Raw genomic sequence first — 18604 nt, forward strand, 5'->3', positions numbered from 1 at the left:
TAGATTATGTGATCTTTAAAGTATCTGCATTCCTCCAAGTCCTCACTGAATATATTTTATACTTGTTTTATAACAGACTATATTATTCTTATATGTGCAGGCTCCTAGAACAAAAAAAAACAAAAAAAAAAAAGGTTTCAAAACTAAAATCCATTATGACAAGTGAACACACCTTTATGTGGTAATATCTGTGTGTATTTATTTTCTTTTAAAAAATAAAATCGACAAATTGTGCTGTAGTGAACGTGAATGAAACATCATTGGTTACACTTCAGAAGAAAGCAGGAATCTGTCCTCTTATATTTAAACAAAAAACAGTGTAAAACTGCTCTGAGATTTTAAGAAACACACTATCCAGTCATGGCAAGTAAGGAGTCAGGTAAGTTTGTTTTTGAAGGGCAGGCACAAGTAAAAATTAAAGAGACCCACATACAGACTATTATTTAGGAGTGCTTTGAGGTGGTTGCTAATTTCTGCAAATTCAAAAATAATACCTTTGATAGAGAAGTAGATGTACAAGTAAGTGCCTCTTTCTTCATTATGGGATTTCTCTGATATTCATAAAATACAGAATGGAATAGCAAGCTAACTCACCCTCAAAAGCATGTATAAATGTGCTGTATAGTCATTACAATGACAATAAATAAGATCTGCATAGAACGGAATTCCCCTTCAATTCTGTACAATATTCTTAGCAATTCCATGAATGAGTCTTCATGTAGGGGTCTTGCAATTGTCTGGAAAAGGAACATTACTCATCAGAAGAGCCTAGGCTATCCTCTATCACACAGGAGTGCTGGTCTCAATATAAGAGACTACAATTCTAGTTGTAGTCTGCTCAGATTAAACTAATTCAGTGAAATTGCTCCATAGTTGTGAAAAACTGCCATGACCTTGCATACCCATTTAGTTTTCTCTAATTAATGGTGTAAAAAGCCTCTAGGTTGGGTTTCTGAGAAAGGACTGCTGCCTGTTTATATGAAGACAGTAAAACCCAACACTGTAGAATTACAATGTACGTAACAGTAGGTTGGAAATAACTGAGTATGTGTTAAATTCCCCAAGTGTTGCTTTATCTTTACTTAACCGGATATGGATTTCTACAGCCACATATTCTACTTCAGCAAGGCAGGAATTCAGGAGTATCCCTCAGAAAGATAACTACAATACTGTTACCCTAGCTGTGTACTGGGATTCTGTTAACTTGCCTCTCACTGTATCCTCCCAGATCTCCTTCCATCCCTGTTGTTCTTTTCCTAATACCTTTCAATACCAATGGGCCACTCCAAATCTTTGAGCTATGTAGGAAAGCACAATCACTGTTGCCAGATGATGAAAAAGGAAAAACAGCTCAGATTCACCAAAAAGCTTCTCCTTTGACCATCATGAAAATCTTAAATGTGCATGTGATGTAAATGCAGAATATTCTTTGTTTCTGACGTCTCCCTAGTCCCAAACTGTTAGTGTCCATCTCTCAGCAGGCACTCCATTCACTCCAGGACCTACTATTCTCCTTTGTTTGGCAAACTGGCATCTTCACTGTCAAGCAACAGTTACTCTCTGGCTACATCCCATTTTCAATCCAGAGTTATACTGGGTTATCTACTTGGGGAGATCCAGATCTCCTTTTATCCAAACTTTCACTCTGCGTGGGCAGTGCCTGTCCTTATGTCAAAGACATCCATCATTTACAGATGGACTTTTGGTCAAAAGGTATGCTTCATCAGGGATTTCCAGATGGTGTGATAAAAAGTTCAAGGGGCTCCCTTGCACTGTATGGCGCCTGAGCTGTAAACACCTTTCCATAAAGTGCTGACCAGCGTTAGTATATTTTGTGCAAATCTTGGAGCACAAGCAGATATGCCCCTGTGATGTCTAGCTCGATTACTAGATACTACAAGTGAATAGGGAAGCCTTCATAAGGATGGACTGGACACTCCCCCATTACAAGTCACCCAGCTACATAATGGCTCCCCTGAAACCTATGGTGTCCTAAGGTATTTGGTATCACCTCGTCTTAATAAATCCAGACTGATGCCAATCTTGGATTTACTATGACATGCATCCGCCTGAAACCTACCAGATCCTAAGTGTTCTTGTTGACTGGTATAGACCAGCCTGCCACCACAGACCTGTATCTGACCACCTGGAGGTGAGACCCCGCACTCTGAGAGGTCAGAAACAATGCCTGCTCTGGAGGAAGGTGATATCACCTCCAGCAGGATGGCTACTGAATCTGCATACCACAGTCAGGAAATTCAAAGACTCTGCCGCTTTGGTATGCTACTTCGACTTCCCCCATAACTGGGAGTTGCTACTCCAATTCCTGAGGGCCATTTGGCACCAGAACCGGTGAGAAATTAGCCATGCAGGTAGGCATGTTGCACTACTAGGCTAGTCACACCTGAAGTGCTATTGTGCTCCACGAAAGATGGGTTTCACCATCTTGTTTTTGGTGGAAACAGGAATTCGGGGACAGAGTTATGCCCACTCCCCACAGGAAGTGTTCATATAGGGGATGTAGTCACCCGAGGGTAAGTAGCCCATTAGCCACTACTCTACATGCCCCTAAATTGCATATTTAGGTGGCCCTCTGACATCAGAAGAACAGATTCTACTGACTTAAGAAAGAAGACCCAAAGAAGCAAGAACTGTGGACTTTGGTACAAACACCTGTCTGTTTACCTGTTCCTGCCCTGGCAATCACGACAACCTGACTTGTCCTTCTGCTGTGCATTCTCCAAAAGCCTTGTGGAGCCTCCAGCACTTCTCCAAGCCTCCAGCACTTCTCCAAGCCGTCAGCATCTCCCTTAAAGAGGAGGTGCCACTTCCCTGCAGGCACCAACCGCAATGTCCGGTTTACTGTTCTGCTGACCACCGGATCCAAAAACACAGCAGCCGACGAGAAGGTCACTGAGTGCCTGCAGGACCTACATGTCTCGCCACCATGTGAGAAGATCCCAAGACCTACACGAGTCAATCCGCACCAATACCTGGGTGCTGGACCCCTTGCATCATTCAATGCTTGTTTGAGTCCAGACCGAACTCAAACACAGCAACCAGAGACAAGCCTTGGAGGGGCATCAGCACTGCAGAGGTCATCACTAAGAGTGGACCAGCTGCCCTGTTTTATTTGTCCTCTCCTTGCAGGTCCACACAAGAATTGTGGATGCCTTTATGCAGGAGCCACCGACAACAAAAAACCACTGCACCCAAGCTCCACAGCCCAGATCCACAACAACCAACCATGTACCCTTGCTTCCAGGACCGCCCGACCGAGCCCCCATTAGGAGCTCCCGGACCTGTCCCCAAGTTCACCTCTGCAGCCTGTTTCCACGTGCCCCACCCCCAGCTCCCCAAGCCAACCATGCAGCGCCAAGGGACCAGACCCATCCAGCACCTCTGCTCCCAGACGACCCAGGGCAGGTAAAACTGAAAAGCTGGTGTTTGTGACCTTGTCCCTCTAGCATCCTACGACCTAAAAGGGACCCCTGAGAACAGACTGCAAAGACCCTTATGCAATCAAAGTAATCTATCCAAAAAAGTCCTTTACCGCATAAAAGTGCATTTGAGTTTTTTTTGTATTTACTTGCAAAAACTGATACACTGCAACAGTACTTACCTTCTTGTGAAGTTTTTCTCGAGTTGAAACAATCTATAAAAGTACCTATATTTTTCAAAAATTTGTCTCTAGTTTCTTCTTGAGTGTGTCTCATTTATTGACTCTGTGGCCCTAATTACAACCCTGGCGGTCTTGAGACCGGCAGGGTCGCGATGGCGGTTGGACCGACGGCACCGTCACGTTTCCGACAGCTGACATCCTGGCGGTGCCAGCAGTCTCAATCTGCCAGGGCAGCGCTGCCCTGGGGATTACGACCCCTCTCTCCTCTAGCTGCACCACCATGTAAATGCTGGAGGAGACAGGGTGCAGGGGCACCCATGGCCAGCCCTGTTGCGCTTTTCAGTGTCTGCTTTGCAGACAGTGAAAAGTGCAGTGGGTGCTGATTCACCCTATGCACTGCAACACTGCTGCGGGCTCACTTATGAGCCGGCATTAATGTTGTGGGCTGTTTCCTGCTGGGCAGGAGGGTGGAAACACTGTTTCCGTCTGCTGACCCAGCAGGAAACTCGTGATAGGGGCTGCAGGGAGGTCACCGTACTGGCGGTCCTGACTGCGGGACTTCGGCGGACGGGCTTTTCCATTCGCTGAAGTCAAAATGAGGGCCTCTGCGTTCAACAAATGCTTAGCCCTACCCTCTGATAAGCCTAAACTGCTTGACCACACTACCACAAAAGAGCATTTGGGATTATTTTGTAATCCCTGTAATCCAATAAGTGCTGTCTGGACTATCTCCATAGTGTTCCCTTACATTTGGTACACTACACAGATAGCCAGCTTCCTACAACGTAAATGAGGAGTTGGGAGGTTAAGTCATAATTTGAGTATGTATGTCTGCTGTGGTCTGAGTTTCTTTGTTCATGTGTCCCCACAAATCTGGGTGTCCAAATAGGTTGGGGGAGTGTATGCATGTGTGGGTCTGAGCATTATTTTTGTTTGAGTGTGCAACACTGTATGGGTGAATCAGTCTGCACGGCAAACATTTCATATTCGTGGTACTGCTGACAACATAATGGCTATCCGTATCATATTTTGGAACACAATCAGATGTTAGCTTGGTATTTGTGAACTAAATTTGCATTTTGGCCAAAGATAGAAATGGGGTATTTGAGTCCAAAATGATGGGATTTCTTTTTATGACAAGCTACTCTTCCAGAACCTCAGTTCAGGTAATCTGGTATTCAGAGATAAACAAATTGATTTTCACAGAATTAGACACTGATGTCTAGTATCAAATACTTGCTGCTGGTATTGAGATTAGTTCAAGGCATGTGTGGATACAACTGCAAAATTTTCATAACATTATCTTTATACATCATATGCGAACATGTAAGATCAGTGTAACTCAATAATAGCTATAACGCTATTCTAGCCAGTAAGATATATCTAAGTGGATGGACAGCTCTGCTGCAGAAGTCTGGAGACCCCAAGATCTGTATGTTGTTGTCATTTTCAATCCCCTTCTAGAAGATTCATAATTATATTATATCACTAAGAGTACACCTCCAAGGGGCCAGGAAGAGAAAATAAAAAAAGCAGTAGGTATACGTGAAAGAAGACGCATTAAACATTTTAAAATGACCACCTCAAATTGTTAAACCAGATTATTTAAACTGTCTTAAAATTCATGATTTATAGCCAACGTATTAGGGAAGTGGTGCAAAAAAGGAAATCACTTACTGGCTCTAGGTTCTGGGAAGAAAGTATAGAGCACCAAGAGACTGTTGGAGGTTTAGAATGAATCAGTATACCATGACTTTTTACAATATTGTTTTAGAGTCCTTTCAGATGGCCTGTAACAAAAGGCCATGGAGAAAGTGACTGCAATATTGATATGTATGATTTTAGATATGCTACACACACCAATTGTCCACACCATCACCTCATTGACAATAGCTGGTATGCAGCCTTCCATTCACTGCTCCTAGAAGTGTACAACCCTTGAGAAAATACCCATATAATGGTTCTGTAGTTTATAATGAGAGTTTGCGTATGACGCTCTTCTATGATGGGAAGTATTTCACTTCTACAATGGTTCATTTGCTTGCTTTCCTGAACTTTTGGTGTATAGATCTTTTAAATAAATGTATCAAATAATTGCTTGTAAAAGGCCTGTGCCCTTTTAGCCCATGCTTTGAAAATTGTGGTGCAAAATGTATCATTTGGTTTCATTTTTCATACGTATTCCCTGAGGATTTCAGGGTGACCCTCAATCCCACACCCTTATGGAAGGTGGCTGAGTAGGATAGGGCTCACTGCCTTACCAGCCCACTTAATGCATTGTTGGCCAGGAATTACACCCCACTTTTTTATATTAAACTATCCACTACAGGAACACACACAATTCAACACTGTTTTCTCAATTAAAATCTTAAATAATTACCTCTTCAGGACACAGCTCATGTGTGCAGCTCATAAAGTGAGTACAGATCAGCGGAAAAGAGATTGAATGCCTCGACTGAGATGGCAGCTCCAAACACTGTTGAAACATTTTCTCAAATGCACGACTGTAAAAGCTAAAATTAAAGAGAAACAACAACATTTTTAGTTATGATGTTGAAATTAAAATGTATAACTGAAGAAACGTCTCACCATAACACTAGAGGTAGCCTCATCCATCAAACACACACCACTGGATTTAATATACAAATTAATGAAATAATTGCAAGTTAATTTCCTGGGAGCAACATGGTGCCTTACAAATCACTAACATGAGTGAGTACATATTTAAAACAGAGCAAAAGCAATGCCCCAATGAAACCCCAACAACTAAAACAAATGGATTGTGCATTTTGGAATATTCTTCATGTTCTGTAGAATAATCAACAAAAACCATGAAATTGCCCCAAATGAGCAGTGAAACTTGACCATGTAGAAAACAAACCACTCTCCTAAACTGTCAAATTGCTCAAATGAGTATTCAGTAATCCATGTGATCCTTGGCATTGTCCTACTAGCCTTCAATTGTTTTATGCATAATTTGAAAGTGTCAGCAGTAAGAAATTAATTATGAACCATTAGACTGAAATTTCCTTTATTAACACAGATATAAAATCATCCAGCCAAGTAGTTAAATTTACTAAAAATATTTTCTCTGAACTGTGAAAGTTTTCCCTTTGCATACCTTAAATGGTGTCAATGATTTTTATAACTGCCAAATTTGGACCAGACTATTTTACATCGCTCTTTCTTTTGATGCTCCATGGGCCAAACACCCGCCCCCTTCCCCTGATCTTACAATTCAAGCAATCACTTGGCAGCACAGGCGGGCACCCATAATAATTAATTATTCCTCCACAAGTCTTAAAGCTCTTGGCTCATGGGCAACTAAATGACGTCATGCACAATAATTTTCACAAGATAAGCCACAAACGTACTCTTCGGAGCAATTCAAATTCTCCAAAGAGCCACATATAGGATTTAACTGCTGATGGCCACAAGGCCGAAAATCACTCCATACACAACCCTAATCGTCATCCCATCCATTCTGAACTTTATGTGCAGAGAGAAAGGTGGCTGATCTGTGCTGAAAGGAAAGAAAGTCTGGAGATCCTTGGAGACAGGGAGAACAACAAAGACTGGAAAAGCTCTACTGCCCACGACAGTTACTCTTTCCATCAGTTTTACATTTTAGAACCAATACACAGTTAATTTTCTTACTTTGAGCCAGAATCCAGTAATTTATTTTTAGAATTATAATACACCAAAGATGATCAACCATCTGGCTCGGCCCCCTAGAAACAAGACATTGTGTGTACTTATAGATGGAAATGCAGCAAGTTAACTAAGTTGACTGAGATATTTAGGGTTTTTGCCATCTTCCACAAATGGTATGGCTGAGTTGGTTCATTAGTGCATTTCTAAGTGGACAGGGTTTATGACATTGTGTTTCAGCCATGGGCACAACATTTGGATTTCAAGGTAAAACTGATATGTTTGCACATAACACAGTCAGTAAGTGATATGTACATTGAATTAGAGAGTTGCACATTGTTTCCATATTGCTTTGGAGCTATAGTGGTCATGAGAAAGTGTGGCATGGGAGGATTTACTGACTATGTTGTAATCTGTCTCATAAAATACTCAATGGGTTTCAACTAGGCTCCAAGAAGATTTCTATGTGTTCTGCATCCAGCTGTCATGGAAACTGCCCCGGCTTAGTTAAAACATATTCTTTGGTATTCTTGATTGCTGCTCGTTTTTAAGTTAAGATGAAATCTCAACATACATTTTGACTGTGACAAAGAACCCTTGTGTAAGTATATCTCCATAGCCACAATAATATGTGAGTGTTAAACACTATATCAATGAGGCTTAATACATGTGAGAATGCATTACAAAAATAGTAAGTTTAGCAGCCCACATATACTTGTGGAGTAATAGGACTAAGATGGGAACATTTTCTTTCATATCTCAGGTATTTAGATCTCAATCTAGAGCACAGTTTTTGAGAGACTGGCTGTGAACAACAGAAAAAAAATAACTGAGGTGTGCTACAGTGAGAGACTAGGCATCCACTCAGATGTTTGTTCACAAGAGTACAGCTTTTGATTTCGCAAAAACGGTGTGCTTCCACAGAAATGAACTCTCCCACTGCACGCAGCTGTGATCATTTGTTTATCAAGCTATGTGAGCATACAGCAGTATGGCTTGCTAGAGAAGGCTCATTTTAACGCACATAACGTACTAAGTCAAGCTATTGTGTTACAATGGAATGGAGCTTGACTTTTAGGTCACACATTACACTGTGATGCTGTTAAAGCAATAGATAATTTGCTGTTCCCTGACAGCAGTACAGACTGAAGGACAGCAGTCACAAGGAACTTATTGATGTTTTGTAGTTCCACCACCCTCCCCCTGCGCTTTCCATGATTAACTTCAAAGTGCAATTGTGTATTTTATGTCTTCCTGGGATGCCCATTACTATGCTACTCTACACAAATTTTTATGAAGTTTGACATGTTACTACATGGGTGAATGTTTTTTTCAATTCCTAGTATGCTTGTATTTGTTTGCGGTGTGAAATGTAACATGCTGCTTTGCCTGTAGCTTGAAGTGTAACATGTTCTGCTAATTAACTTTCATACTTATTTTAACATCTTGAATGACTGGTGAGCTTGGATGTCACAAAACACAAATGTTTCTGTCCATTGTATTTGTTATATGGCAGCAGACAGAGGGGCCAACAGCAAACATTTCTGTGATTTGTCTGCAAGCCTAACCCCACTGCAATCCACCTACCAACATACAGCTACCTTCATGACTGCTGCATTACTATGGCCAAAATAACTACCTCGAAACACGCTACCAACTCATGGCCCCACTCACACCACTACAGCCTCATTATTGCAATGTGCTATTTTTGTATCCTACACTACCTCCGCAGAACACTACACTGATAGACCCACAACTGCAGTAGTATTAAAGCTAACTACCACTGCACTACAGTGTCAAAGCAGTGCATTACTTCTTCCGATATTACACTATCCTCTACAGCACAAACATTTTTTCTAGCACCACTAAACTTTTTCCCGCTAATGACCTCAAACTTCAGCACCACAAATCGACATACTGACACATCACTACTATTTCCCAAAGACACACTACCACCACTTCAGTAAAACAGATGCCAGAAGCACACCACTGATGCCCACCTTATTAACTTACCACCCTCACCATACTGCACAACTAAACTTTAACCCTGTTTAAACATCACTAGCATCAGACTACCACTCCAGGACCACACCATCAGCCCACATCATGCTATTACCAGCCTTTCCACTGAAAGACCACATCATTCACCACACTGCACTATCACATTAGCAATCTTCACCACACAGAAAACAATTTCAACCCATTCATTCCTTCGTTCCTCCAGTCCATGTGCCACAAATGAGCAGGAAACATACCTTATGGTAAAGTACCATAAAGTGCAACTTTCTCCGTTGCTTACTCCTTTGCACATCCTTATCAAGCCATTCATCGAGCCGTTCATCTTTTCAGACACACATGCACCTTCTATTCATGTATAAATCCACTCTTTCAGTTGCCCACATTTATTCATTTATCCAGCCGTCCAACCATCTTTCTTCAATATACACATCCATCCTGCTTTCCTCCCATTTATCGTCAATCCATCCACCCATTGATCTGTTCATTCACCTTTCATCAACATATTAATTCATCAAGGTTGCTAGCTATCCTTCTATTTCTCGGTCTATTTACACAACCAATGTCCCTATGTCAGTTTACTAATGCGCCTTCCATATATTTATCCAACTATTCATTAATTTTCGCCTAGGGGCTGCACGATGTAAAGTACAGCATAAGAAAGTAAATTGCCTATAGTAGTAAACCACCACCAGATCCATACCAACCAATCTCGCTCATTTTTTATGTTTGCACCCACTGCTCAGGTTTACAGTGCTGCAGAATTGTATTTCCTATGCCTATCTTTTTTTATTTTTTTAAGTAGATTTTCTGGTATATATTTTTTGTCATATGCATGACCTTATAAATGATGCAAAAAGATTTTAATTTGAGGATGTGCACCTGGAAGGTCCTATGCATACATGTCTAACTGGAGTACTTAGCAGAAGGCCCAGTGGGTGCATAGTTTGTAGCTCGGCTGACATTTAATTTTGGTGTAGTCTCTGTCAATGATGTGTGTGTGTTCAACGAAAGAATGTTCCCGAAACAGCTGACGTGAGTCAACGCTATGTCACTCCTGGAATGCTGGATGTTTTAACCTGGCAGAAAACCTGTGAAGGGATTAACAGTTAAGAATGTAAGAGCTGAATATCAGTTTATCCTCAAGAGAACTTCACAACAGATTAAGTATCGGGCAATCTTGTTATGCCCGTGAATCTCAGCAATGATCATGACCAGACTTTTAATATTGATCAAGCAAACACAAAAAGATTTTGCAAAATGGAGTGCACTACAACAATTGCTCTGGGGCGCGTGCAAACAATAAAATTGGTTGCGGTGCCTTGCTTCAATTACATACTGGGGATGCTGCTTTTAATAGTTCCGCAATGACTACTAAGCCAAATCAGACCTAATGATCAAATTTTATATTCGACAAACAGAAAAACCTTGATTGTCAATGGCGAACTTATATGTGGACACAACCTCAGGAGGCCTACGACTGCCAAACGCCACTACGTACTACTAAGCACAATACTTGTGGCAAATTACATATTTCTTTACCAAAGACTTGGATGTGCCGGACTGGGTGATGTTGCAAAACAACATCCGGAATGGCCTGACGAGAATGTAAATGTTATATTTAGGAAACATCCCTAAAGAAGCAAAGGGAAACCCCATTATCTCCAACATGAACCATCTTCTCATATAGGAACGTCTCATCCAACTTGAGGCACCCATCTGGAACGATGCTGAGCTGCTGACTGCAGGCTGTCCTTTTAGCTGGCACAAATAGAAGCAGAAAGTCCGAACAGTACTCTCTCATGTCCTAACAGATGGAAGATTGAAACCTTTTCAGGATAGAACAAATGTCGGTTGCACCAGAGCTTTTTCTTATAATACTACCAACTACAAAGTTGCTTATGTGCCGTCCTCTGCTGAAAGTGAGACAAGGTACAAGCCATCCAGGAATTTTGGAAAAAGATCTGGGAGAAACGGGCTCAAATCAGCAAACCTGTACTTCACACCTCGATGAAGCTGGCTATGCTTCATCACAAGCAAAAAAACATACCCAGAATAACCAATCACAAAAGATGGGGGCCGAGCTCTGCAAAGAAATGCATACACTGTTAATGGGAGGCTCCTACATCCCAAACACTGGAAGTTTAGTGTGATGCCATGGCGGCCATGGCCTCCCATGAAAGCTTACTCTACAAACTTAATGACCAACTACACATTTTCGAAGTCATACCCAATCTGTATCTGACTTGAAGCATCTAGAAACTTTAATTTACCTGTCACTCTGACTTTTCACTCTCTTTTCTTTAATAGGTGTTAAGATTGGAACAGAGTTTGAGTAGTAATATGCGGAGATTCTGATTTCCTACAAGGGTGAAGATAGACGTTTGTAAGTAGAAACGTATTCCCTGAATGACTGCTTATAGGACTGTTAATAGTCGGATTAATGTACTCCCACTCTGATGCTAGGGCACTGCTCTTGGTTGTTAATGGTTTACCCACTAGTATTGCAGCGCTTGATTTATTTAAATAAAGAAAATGTTATTCAAGGGAAAAGCAGATCGTAATATAGTTCGTTCCAGGGTAGGGCTTCACTTAAAATAATCCTACCCAGGGCCTTTTCCGTGTTAAGTCATGACAATCCTGGCCTCGATATTTACTTCAGACAACTACATCAGTGTGGGGTGAAAGGGGATTGTGTTTATCACAGGACAGACAATGGACCAACAAGGTGGTATAAACGTGTCGTTTTGAGGTTGTTTACATTGGAGACAGAACAGAATCACTGAAAGGTGTGAATACTGTAGGTCGGCAGCATCTGTCTGAGAACCTGTAAATCTTACTGCAGTGAAAGCATTTTTCAGAAGAAAGAAAAACCGTTTGAGAACTGGTTCTCCTCCAAAACACAGTTGTTCAACTGTAATGTTTCAAAGGTTCTAGAGATGCCAAAATAACACTGCTGTACCATTAAAGCTAAGGCACGGACTGTCATGTCAGGATGGGAACTTATGTTAGACATACCGATCCTTTTACTTTTCTGTTTCCTAATCCACGAAAAATATAGACTAATATGTGCACTTTTGTTTCGCAATCCTTTGAAGAAAATCCAGAAGGGAGCAAATCGAAGGCAGAATAGTGAAAGATTTATTTGCCAAAATTACGATGAGAAACAGGATTTCATGATTATCGTCATATATTCTCTTCTTTCCACCGCCCAAACGAATTACATTATTACACAAAATATAACAGAAAAGTGGGCCACAGTACTGTTTCAAACGTAGTATTGTCATCAAAGTACCATAGAGACACTACTTCGCTCCTCAGGCTCCCTCCTCAACCCCGATGACAGTTCTACAGGCAGTGTTTCATGGTACCTTTAACCTACACTTGAGCTATCGATTAAGAGGTGGCCTCCCAAACAGTGCTCACCAGGTGCCTCGTGGTGGTCAACATTCCTTCCAAGTCTCCCAAATCGCAGATTATGGGTTGGTTATTTGTTATCCTTTAGACATACATAGTTAAGGACAACACATTTAAATTCCGAAATCAGATAAAAGAAACATAATGCACTTAATGCTTCTGAATGACAATGAAAATCTCAAATCATTCTACACAGCACAATATACTATTAAAAGACTGTTAGGAAGTTAATATTGCTGTCCTCCGATAAAAAAAAAAAAGTCATGATCTAAATAAATAAACCACAATAAATGAACAAGTTGCTGACCTTTTGTAACGCCTTATCTGGCAGAGACTATAGTCGTAGATTCCTTAGAATTATCCTCAGGCGTTCAACTGGATCCGGACGATTTTTCGTGAGCAGTACTTCAGCGTGCTAGTAGGTGGTGATGTTCGACTCCGCATAGCATCAACGACGGCCTCCGTGCCGGAAGTTAAGTTTGTAGTGCCTATATAGGAACCACCCCAGCGCTGATATCATTTTCTTTTAACAACTTTCCACACTAGAAGCGCGGAAGCTCTGAAAGGGAACAGCCCTATTCCTGGAAAACAGTTTGCAGAGGAGGGAGGATGGGTGGGTTGGTAAGGAATATGCAGCTAGATATAGGCTTTACCCAATAAGCGATACCAAGGTAAGTGATTTGTTCAGCAGCGATAAACTTCTAGCCACTGATTTCTTACGTTAGAATAGATACCCAAGCAATACCATCCCAAGAGGTGGGTCTGCAGACCCATTTCACACACGCAAGTCCTACAGGACCGAACAGGTGAAGTGCTCGTCTTAACAGTCATGACTATACAGGCAGTAGTGCTTTGTAAACTTGTGCAAGGCAGCCCACGTTGCTGCATGGCAGATGTTCAGGACCGGAAGCGCGCATGCTTACACAGTTATTGTGGTTTTAGCTTTGGTGGAATGAGCTCACAAGCCTTCAGGGGGCTGCTTATTGGCCAGTGCTTAGCTGATTTTAATACAGAGTACAACCCATCTGGAGATGGTGCACTTCTGCATGGCCCATCCTTTCTTCGTCCTACGAAGAGTTAGTCGTCCACCACGAACTTTTGTTCGCTCAAGATACAACAACAATGCTCTTTTTAGGTCCAGATGATGGAGTCGCTCCTCTTCTTTGGAAGGACGTGGAGGAGCATAAAAAGTAGGCAAAGAGATGAATTGGCCTATGTGAAATGGAGTCATCACTTTTGGGAGAAAGTTTGTCCCGATGGATGGAAAGGTATGAAGGCTTGGATGATAAAGCCTGGAGCTCACTCACTCTTCGGGCACATGTGATGGCCACGAGGAAGGAAAATGTTAAGTAGACATATGTTTGTGGCGTGTAGTGCTTTAGATTCACATGCTTTGCATAAGTCTCCACCATCTAGCATTGGGCTCGGAGTGTTGCAAGTTGTTTTTGTTCTAAGAATCTTTTCGAGTCACGAGATCAAGTGACGACTCCTCTCTGTGATACTGCGCATGGGCATCGAGTCCTTTGTTAGATTGTTTTCCCACAGGCGAGTGAGGTAAGGAAAGAAAGGAAAGAAGATGTCCATGCAGTGTGTATATATATATATATATACAATATTTATATAATAGTGCCACTACAAGATCACAGGCTTCTGGGGAGGAGGGAGAGTGCACATGAATCTACAGCACTACATGCCACAAACAGATGTCTACTAGGTAAGTAACATTTTCCATTCAATGGCATGTGTGGCTGTAGATGCACATGTTTTGCACAGACTGTAAAGCAGTCCCCTCCAAGCGGTGGCTATCCTGTTGGAGCTGGAGTAGCTTGAAAAAGTGTCCTGAGCACCGCTTTGCCAACATTAGCTTGTTGCCATACTAAAACGTTACCCATTTCTAAATTGTCTGAGGAACAAGGGCCAATTGAAAGAAATGTGTCCCCTTCCTATTTTTGTACGTAATACATGACTGTCATGTTGTCTGTGCGGACTAGAACCACTTTGTGGAAGAGTTGTGGTTGAAAGGATTTGAGTGCTAGAAAGACTGCTTGTAACATCCCACCTCCTTCTGAGTTTTTCTGAGAGTCCCATGATCATGCCTTTGAGGGTTTTGTTGAATCTCCTAACAAACCCATTTGTTTGATGACGGCAAGGAGTGGTGAGTTTGTAAGAGACGCCATACTCCTTCCACATCGCTTTAAGGTAAGCGGACATGAAGTCTGCACCTCTATCTGATACCGACCCTGGAGAAGATTCCCAGGAAGGCCTTTGTCATTGCAAGGGCTGCAGTGGTCCTAAGAGCAATGGCCTCTGGATACCTGGTGGCATGGTCTACCACCACCAGTATGAATCTGTTTCCGGAGGCTGTTGAAGGGTCCAGGGGGGCAACAATATCCACTACAGCCCTTTCAAAGGGTACCCCAGCCACTGGTAGTGAAATTAAGGGAGCCTTTGGAGTACCACCTGTTTTGCCACTGGCTTGACAAGTGACATAGGAGCAACAAAACCCCTTGGTGTCTTAAGACATGTGGGGCCAGTGAAAGTGAGGGACAAGCCTGTCCCAAGTTTTGCTTTACCCTAGAAGGCCCAAAGTAAACAGAAACTTCCTAAATTTCAGAGGGATGACAAATCTCCTGATGGCACCAGGTTTAGGGTCTCTTGCTTCTGTATAAAGGAGGCTGTTGTCCCAGAAGACCCCATGGGTACCACTGACACCCCCTGCTTCTTTTGCTGCAGCTTGCTGCCTTAAACCTTCTAGTGTGGGACAGGTTTGCTGTTCCCTACTGCGTTCCTCCCTGGTGGGCAACCTGTACCTAAAGGGCCATTTTTAAGCTCCTCTGGTGTAGGATTCACCCTCAGAGTAGACTCCTCTCCCTCAGGAGCAGAATCCTCACTGGAAGTTTGGGCAGTGGGTAACCTTTTACCCTGCCCGCCTTTCTTTTTAGGGACCTCCTGGGCCATTGTTGCAGGCTCCAGGGTTCCCTGTTCCTTTTGCTTTTTGGCATGTGCTCTGGTCAGGGCAAAAATATGCCCAGGGATGCCCAGCACTGCTGCATGGGTCTCCAACTCCACTTCGGCCCAAGCTGAAGTCTCCAAGTCATTACCTAGCAGACACTCCACAGGTAGATCAGAGGATACTACAACTTTCTTAGGGACAGTAATCCCTACTCCCCCCCAACTAAAGTCAACAACTGCCATGGGGCGGCACACAGTGCTGTTGTGAGCATCAGTCACTTGGTACGTATGACCATTTTTGGACTGACTACTATTACCACTATTAGTACTACTGCTAGGGGCACTAGGGGTAGGAGTGGTGGTGGTAGTAGTAGTGGTAGGAGGCTTAGTGCTGGTTTTAGGACAGGTGCAGTCACCTGCTCTATGGCCTTGTTTTCTACAGATGTAGCACCAAGGTTTCTTATGGGCAAAGGAAGAGGACTTAGACGAGCCTGATGAAGAATCCTTTTCTTTGTTTGTGTCCCCACCTTTGTCCTGATTCTTACCTGAATCCTTCTTCCTGTGGTCACCCTCTGTGTGAGCTTTCCAACCCACCCTGGTGAAGACCCATTTGTCTGCCTTCTTTCCAAATTCTTGGGGAGAGGTCAGATCAGAGTCCACCAGATACTGATGCAGCTGATCAGAAATGCAATTATTAAGAATGTGCTCTCTCAGAATCAGATCATACAAGCCCTGATAGTCACTCACTTTGCTTCCATGCAACCAGCCTTTCAGAGATTTAATGGAACAGTTCTCAAAGTCTACCCAATCCTGGGAGGACTCCTTTTTAGTCTCCCTTAACTTAATTCTGTACTGTTCAGTGGTCAGCCCAAACCAATGCAAGAGTGAATTTGTACGTGCCTGGTAATCATCTGCATTTTCCTCTCTGACAGTGAGGAGTTTGTCTCTGCCTTTGTCAGACAAGGAGAGCCACACGATTGCTGCCTACTGCCTCTGAGGGACCCTCTGTACTTTATAGGCCCTCTCTAAGGCAGTGAACCACTTGTAGACGTCATCTCCCACACCGTAAGGTGGGACTATCTTACTCAGGTTCCTAGAGGCATAGGAGCCCTCCCTGACCTTGGTGTCTCTGAAGTGGATATTGCTGCCACCATGGGGAGCTAGTCCCAAATCCTGTCGCTCCCTCCCCACAGCTAAGGCCTCACTATCTAGGGCTTACTGCTGATGCCGTAGTCTCAGTTTGACCTCCTCCAACCTCAGCTTTCTGAGTTCCCTATCTAGAGAATCCTCCCCTGAGTTGGAGTGGTGGGTCCCATCAGACACTGATGAGGCATGGGTGTTGACCGATGAGGACCTATCACTTCTCTTGGAGACCCTTTGAACCAACCCACTAGGAGTAAAAGTGGGCCTACTGTAGTGACCCCCCCCCCCCCCTTTCACTACCAACAGTGCTCCTAACTGGGCTGTGGCGATCCTCAGATGTTTCCTGACCCTCCTCATTGTAGCCTAAGTCTACTATGTCTAGGATTGGAGGGTCAGTTTCTACTACTTCCTCCTCCTAGCTGCCTGTGTTTTCCTGGTCAGCCTGGAGTGGTAACCCCAGAAGTAGACTCTTGTTGGGATTTCTCGCTGTTTTCAGCTTCCTGGAAGTACACATCTCCCTCAACTCCTGAAAAGGACAGTTCTCAGACTGAGAGTCCGTGACCGGAGTTTTTTTTTTTTTTATACACTGAAGACATCTTGCTAGAGTAGTGTGGGTGCACCTGACTACTCTAAACAACTAGACTCCCTAGAGAGTTTGGAGAAAGGGATATACCTCAGATGGGGTCAAGGGCAACGGGTGCAGTAGTTGCTAAAGGTGTCAGATTTTTTCCCACCACAAGGATGTGGGAGAGGGGGCCCGAGTGCAGGGGCTACAGGCAACTTGGGTGAATCCACGATGGGTGAGGCTATACTGGACTTGGACTCGGGACAGCTGAGTAACCTTGCTGGCACGGTTGGCTGGCTTCACCTTGCATTGTGGACGTTGGGTGCAGAAGTCACTTTGGGTGTCGGGTCTTTGCTGTTCCGGAGGCTGCAGAGTCCTTTCTTGAGACTTTGTTGCAAAGCAGAGCCGCTTCTCACTGGAGTCTTGGGTCTTTATGGAAGGCAGGCAGTCAGTCAGTCCTCCTGGGTTTCCTGGAGGCTCAGCTGTAGGATGAGTCATCTTTTTGGGCAGAGTCAGTCAAGGTCAGCAGTCAGGCCGGAGGGGCTGGTTCCAAGTCAGCTGCTGCTTCTTGTCCTCTTCTGGAGGTGTGGCTCTTCTTTGTTGTTTGCTTCTTAGGTTCTCAGGATCTGAGTTATAGGGTTCAGGAGTGCCACCTAAATACTAAATTTATGGGCATTAAAGGGAGTGCCAGGTGGTAGCCAATGGGCTGCCCACCTTTAGGGTGGCTACACCCTTTCTATGACCACTTCCGCTGGGAAGTGGGCATAGCCCTGACCCTAGTGACCTAATTCCTTCCAAACAAGAGGGAGGAATCTAAAATGTAGTGTCCACTTCAGCTCATCCACCTTAGGAGTGGGCACACCTCCTAACTTGCCTAATGTTCCCACCTTTGCTGTGCCAAAAGTGGGGTCAGGACAGGAGGGTCAGTCATCTCCACTATCTGGAGAGACCTGGGTCGCATTATAAAGGCGACTAGGCCTTTGAAGCTTCCCGCCTTGGAACGTCCATCCTGCCTGGGTGAGGTGATAACACCCCACCCAGTGCAGGCTTTTGTCTCTGGCTCTTGAGAGCGCTGGCTTTCACCTTGGGAGTCCAGAAACGCATCTAAGGTGGCTGAACTGGTCAGGACTCGGCAGTCAACCCACTACTAGCTGTAGGTTTTCGGGGGGGGGAGGGAGGGGTCCTCTAACATGCCCTCTGGGTGCAGTTATTAATAAATCCCTCACTGGCATCAGTGA

General features: G+C 43.5%; 1 protein-coding gene across 1 annotated transcript in view; it reads right to left on the minus strand.

Moving 5' to 3' along the window:
* The window catches only part of NCKAP1 (NCK associated protein 1), a 906912-nt gene that overhangs the window by 453232 nt on the left and 435076 nt on the right, over positions 1-18604 (minus strand). Inside the window, exon 17 of the mRNA XM_069225777.1 lies at positions 6003-6135. Coding sequence (XP_069081878.1) covers positions 6003-6135 — 133 coding nt within the window. The remainder of the gene's footprint in view (positions 1-6002; positions 6136-18604) is intronic.

The sequence above is a fragment of the Pleurodeles waltl genome, chromosome 3_1 (assembly GCF_031143425.1).
Source record: "Pleurodeles waltl isolate 20211129_DDA chromosome 3_1, aPleWal1.hap1.20221129, whole genome shotgun sequence".
NCBI lineage: Eukaryota > Metazoa > Chordata > Amphibia > Caudata > Salamandridae > Pleurodeles > Pleurodeles waltl.